Source organism: Sinocyclocheilus anshuiensis, unplaced genomic scaffold, assembly GCF_001515605.1.
Source record: "Sinocyclocheilus anshuiensis isolate Anshui unplaced genomic scaffold, SAMN03320099.WGS_v1.1 scaffold154, whole genome shotgun sequence".
NCBI lineage: Eukaryota > Metazoa > Chordata > Actinopteri > Cypriniformes > Cyprinidae > Sinocyclocheilus > Sinocyclocheilus anshuiensis.
This window is the reverse complement of record NW_015546101.1, coordinates 1,078,610-1,084,258: the sequence shown is the minus strand read 5'-3', so window position 1 is coordinate 1,084,258 and position 5,649 is coordinate 1,078,610. Positions and strand designations below refer to the sequence as shown.

The window sequence follows — 5,649 nt, the reverse complement described above, 5'->3', positions numbered from 1 at the left end:
AGTAACGTACAGATACTCCCAAAAAATACTTAAGTACTGTAACGAAGTATTATTACTTCGTTACATTACACCAGTGTTTAATGCAATTTGGTTTTCCATGTTTAATCTAGGCTATTTGTGTTCAATCCTACACTGTAAAGTTTTCACCCCTTTCAACTTAAAAACGTAAGTTTTGTGGCTGCCTTAAAATTTTAAGTTAAATCAACTTGAAAGTACAAGTCATTTCAACTCACTAATTTAAATCTTGCCTAGTGCTGAATTGTTTTATTGAAATTCATTTGACTTTACAATATTTGCGGTTTCAACTTAAGTTCAAAATTTTTAACATTAATTTTCTAGTTATCTTCAGAACACAAATGAGGATATTTTTTGATGAAATTCGAGAGCTTTCTGACCCTCCATTGGCAGCAACGCAACTAAAACATTCAAGGTCCAGAATGGTAGAAAGACATCATTAAAGTAATCCATGTGACTCCTGTGGTTTAACCTCAATTTTATGAAGCAATGCACGTGCTTTGTTTGTGCAAAAAACACATTTTACCGCTTTATTTTCTACAAATATTGATCTGCCACACACCCTCATAAGAGCATCATGACGCATGTATGTTGTGTTCACGCTAGAGTTAACATTGTAGCATAAACAAGCTTTGAATAATATTTTATTGTAAATTAAGTGGTAAATAAATTTTTTTTTTTTTGACAAACATAGCACTCGTGTTGCTTCATAAAATTGAGGTTAAACCAGAGGAGTCACATGGATTACTTTAATGATGTCTTTCCTACATTTCTGGACCTTGAATGTTTTAGTTGCGTTGCTGCCAGTGGAGGAACAGAAAGCCCTCAGATTTCATCAAAAATATTTTTGTTTGTGTTCTGAAGACGAACAAAGGTCTTACAGGTGTGGAACGACATGAGAGTGAGTAATTAATGACAGAATTTTCATTAACATTAAAGTGTGACAAACATGCAAAAAAATAAGAAATCAGGAAGGGGGCCAACACTTTTTCACACCACTGTATGTGGGTCATAAAAAAGTTAGTGGTCTTGATAGAATTACAATATTGCCATAGTCACAGTAAAACATTTTGACTGCAGTTACTGGGATCCTTACTTTGTTTACTTTGAAGGAAGACATTTTGTAGAGTTTTTATTCTTATGAAGTCTTTGTTTGGTTTTTACTCTTTACATTTCTGATACAGCAACAGTTTCTAATTTATATAACTTTATATTTAATTTAGGGATGCACCGATAGGATTTTTTGGGCCCGATACCGATTTTAACAAACACTTATTGGCCGACTCCGATACCGATATTTGTCAAAACAAATGTTTTGTAACACCGCGGACTTGGCAACACTGCTTATGAACCGACCGCACTATAGCATTTCCTTGTTTACCGCTGTAAACAAAGCAGAGTTGCGCTTTATACGGAGAAGAAAATGCCATTGCCATCGAAACTTTTCTCAAGACAGTTCCCTTCAGTGATAAATGAATATAACCCCATAAATGTAATGCATTTTTGTACTTATTTTACTGTTTTTTTCGGGATCTACTGGGACAGTGATAAAGATCTGCCAGTCGATCGCGATCGACCGGTTGGCGACCACTGCTTTAGACAAAAGTATTATCTTTCCTATTTTTACCCAAAATAGGGTGTTGTGAGCATTACTGAGTACACACGTAATGTAATGACTGTTTAATTAATACTGGAAGCTGGAGGGCGCCCTTGCACAGAAACTCCATATCCATAGCAGAAGTAATAGGCCTACTACTGACGACGCTCCATAAAATCCCTAATATGGACAAAGTTATCCATTATTGCTGAATAAAAACACACAACAGAGATAGAGAAATTTTAACTGATGAAACTTGAAGACAATAAACATACGATTGCACAAAATCTGTTTTATCTTTGTTCTTTAAGCAATCTTGGGTATTGGAAAGTATATTTATAATGCAATGCTAATCGACATAGCCTTTATCACTGTATATAATATTATCATTCTGTGATATGAAACCACATCTGGTCACAAAAAGAAGTATTTCAAACACTCTCGACTTTGTTATTAAGTTAACTTGGAGAAAAAGCATGTCAATGATATCTTTGTTGGACAACAGGTTTGTAAACAGGCTCATACACATGCAAAACTGTATCGCACACGTGCTTGTACATTTATTCTTGCTAATATGATTGGATGAACATTTTAAGGTCCTACTCCTTCCACGGACGATTTAAATACAGAAATACATTTAGACCACTTCACTTAACTTAAGTGATTGCTATCGGGTTGTGAAGAGACTTTCAACCATCAAAACAAAAAAGGTTTCTGAACCAAATCACCTACCCTGTCTTTAAGAATACATGTTTCTGCACCATTTCTGTGTGTCTAATCAACCAAATAAATTTTGCATCACTGTTCACATGACCCAGTTGTTAATTTTGTGCTTAAACTAACAGAAAACATTAGCTTTGCTGTTATTTTGGTGTTGCTAATAATTTCCACTCCGTTCTTATCAAATTTGTGTTTGAAATTAATTTCATTTTGTGAGGAGAACTGTTGAGGAAAAGTAACAGAACCCAATTTTAAGTTCATCATGGTGAAGTTGGACATTCTGGCGGTGATTGTAAGGATGATAAATGCATGTTGATGTCATATAATAATGTCTTGAATAAAATATGCCTGTTTTCCGATGTTTCTCTTTCTTTTTGGCATTATCGCCTGTGTAGACACGTTTCATGAAGGTAAGTTTAATTTCCTTAAAGGGGTCCTATTATGCTTTTTCACTTTTTTAATTATTAAGATTAAAAACATTTTAGACTGAAACAAACTGTTGTAAAGTGACCAGTCTCAGCAATTTACATTTCCCAGAAACAAAATTTATTACTTTTGTTACTAAAGGTTATTTACTTGTCTGTTTGATAGATGGCACAGAACCCTCTCACATGCACAGTAAGGATGAAGGCAATTTTTTCCGTGGATATGAGTGGTGGCTTATGAAAGAAGCCAAGAAGAGAAATCCAAACATCAAGCTGATTGGTAATTGGTTTGTTCCACACTCCATTGGCCATTTATATACTGAAAGACAGAAATAATATAGAGACGATGACAGATATTTGACTTGATTCAAAGCTTTGATTTTGAAGGTCTTCCCTGGGCATTTCCGGGATGGGTTGGAGAAGGAACCCAATGGCCTTACTTCTTTCCAAATGTTACTGCTGACTATGTTGTTACATGGATCTACGGAGCAAAGCAGCATCATAACCTTGAAATTGATTATATTGGGGTATGTATGCAATAGCTAATAGTGCAAATCATTATGATGATATGATATTTTAGAGGGAAACTTTATTTGAACTTCTCTTTTTGATCTTTTTTTCAGATATGGAATGAAAAAAAATATGATCCAGTATACATCAAGGTAAAAAAAAAAAAATTAGAGTAAATTCTGTAACAGCCTAACTGAATTGGCAATAAGATGTGTCTATCTGTCATTTACCCAGGTGCTGAGAGATACTTTGGACAGAGTTGGTTATACAAATGTCGGCATCATTGCTGCAGACGGAGACTGGTCCATTGCAGCTGCCATGCTGGAGGATCCATATCTGAATGATGCTGTTGAGGTGATAGGGTAAGCAGTTTGCTTTCTTTGCCCTTAAAACCCATATAATTGACCAACTAGCTGAGCTATTAAAGGGTTAGTTCACCCAAAAATGAAAATTAGCCCACAAATTTCTCACCCTCAAGTCATCCTAGGTGTATATGACTTTCTTCTTTCCGACGAATCCAGTCGGAGTTATATAAAAAATTGTCTTTGATCTTTCAAGCTGTTTCAAGGCACTCAGCGAGTGTTGCATGCTTCAGTCCAAAACAAGTTAAATAAAAAGCACCCATTCATAAAAAAAGTGTCTCACACACGCTCCGGGGGGTGAACAAAGGCCTTCTGTTCACTGTTGTAAAGGTAAGCAGTTCCGGGCGGATGACGTATGGAGGTCGGATTTGCGCATGCGCCGCTCAGAAGTGACACACGCGGAAACGCAGCGGCTACAGTATTTTTCTCTGTGCGTCCGTCTTCAGCGTCTCTGGCCTGTGCTAACGGGTGTTTACAGACTTCATATTTTCACATAAATTACATTTTGGAAAACGATTGCATTGCAACGCAGTTTGTGCAAGTCCAGAACAGAGACAAGTTGCAATAAAACAAAAAACGTCCGGTTGCCGATCGCATAAGTTTGGCCAACCTACACACACGTGACTGGCCGCTCACTCGCACCAACAGGAGGAGGAGGGTCGTGTTACCCTCTACACTGCACTCAACCTGAGGGATTCCTAATAACCCAATTTGAAGCAAAAACAGAATGTTCTGACTACCTTTGTGAAATTATACTACATGCCCGAAAGAAACAAACAGCAGATGAGCTGAATGAGACGCAGATTCACTCTCTGACAGCAGGAGGCGCTTCTGGAACACCAGATACGGTGTTTCCTTGGTTACCGCTGTAAACAAAGCAGTAGCTGTGCTAAAACACTGCTTTAATATGAACTATACAGAGAGGAGATGAAAAGAAAATACCACGTAAACTTTTCTGAAGACAGTCAGTCTCACCAAAACCCCCAGAAACATTCATATAAACCCCCAAATCAATATTGAGGATTTTCTTCCAATAGTTTGTGCATCATGAACAGTGAGTGATCTGCCTGCTACAGTATTTTTCTCTGTGCGTCCGTCTTCAGCGTTTCTGGCCTGTGTTAACAGGCGTTTACAGACTTCATATTTTCACGTAAATTACATTTTGGAAAACGATTACATTGCAACGCAGTTTGTGCAAGTCCAGAATAGAGACGAGTTGCAATAAGACAAAAAACGGCCGGTTGCCAATCGCGTAAGTTCCAGGGGCAGCTTCTTAAGTTCGACCATCCTACACACACGTGACTGGCCGCTCACTCGCACCAACAGGAGGAGGAGGGTCGTGTTACCCTCTACACTGCACTCAACCTGAGGGATTCCTACACTTTCAGTCTTTGAGGAGACATGAAAACAGCCCAAACTGCAGGAACGGTATAACAGAATATATTAGTGGTTTTGAAACCGTGAAATGTTCAAATCGTGGTATACCTTGAAACCGGTAATCAGCCCATGCCTAGTGAGTAATTAATGATAGAATTTTCATTTTTGGGTGAACTAACCCTTTAAAACCACGCATATAGCACCTCAATACCATGGTAAAAATGTAACTGTATGGTTTCTAGGTATTTGTATGAAAAACTGTTGTCTAAATACATTTAGTATAAATTAATACTGTAATTATATTTAGTGCTGGGTGGTATGACCAAAAATGTATATCAGGGTATTTTTAAAAATTATACTGGTTTCACGGTACATGACAGTATTTTTTTTTCATGCATGACCGGGTGTTAACCATATTTTCTACTGATTGAGAGAGGAAATACTGCAGTATATTGACTTAGAATGCCCTATTTTACTGTCATGATGAGTGAATATTGTCAAAAAATACCACACTAAATAGTGACTAAACACGACCCCTTTAATACATGTTAACCAGGAGTCACTCTCATTTATAACCGTGGCATCGTCTGATAAAATCAACATGCATCTACACTAAAGAGCGGCTATGCGGTTGTTTTGGCTA

The 5,649-nt window shown here is 37.2% G+C and overlaps 2 protein-coding genes across 5 annotated transcripts in view; both read left to right on the top strand.

Annotated features, from left to right (window-relative positions):
• Nucleotides 1-3,633, top strand: part of LOC107700358 (galactocerebrosidase-like) — a 7,593-nt gene extending 3,960 nt beyond the window's left edge. The window contains exons 2-5 of the mRNA XM_016501985.1: nucleotides 2,924-3,037; nucleotides 3,145-3,284; nucleotides 3,381-3,419; nucleotides 3,502-3,633. Of these exons, the coding sequence (XP_016357471.1) occupies nucleotides 2,924-3,037; nucleotides 3,145-3,284; nucleotides 3,381-3,419; nucleotides 3,502-3,633 (425 nt within the window). The remainder of the gene's footprint in view (nucleotides 1-2,923; nucleotides 3,038-3,144; nucleotides 3,285-3,380; nucleotides 3,420-3,501) is intronic.
• The window catches only part of rnf111 (ring finger protein 111), an 85,045-nt gene that overhangs the window by 8,484 nt on the left and 70,912 nt on the right, over nucleotides 1-5,649 (top strand). The window lies entirely within an intron of this gene.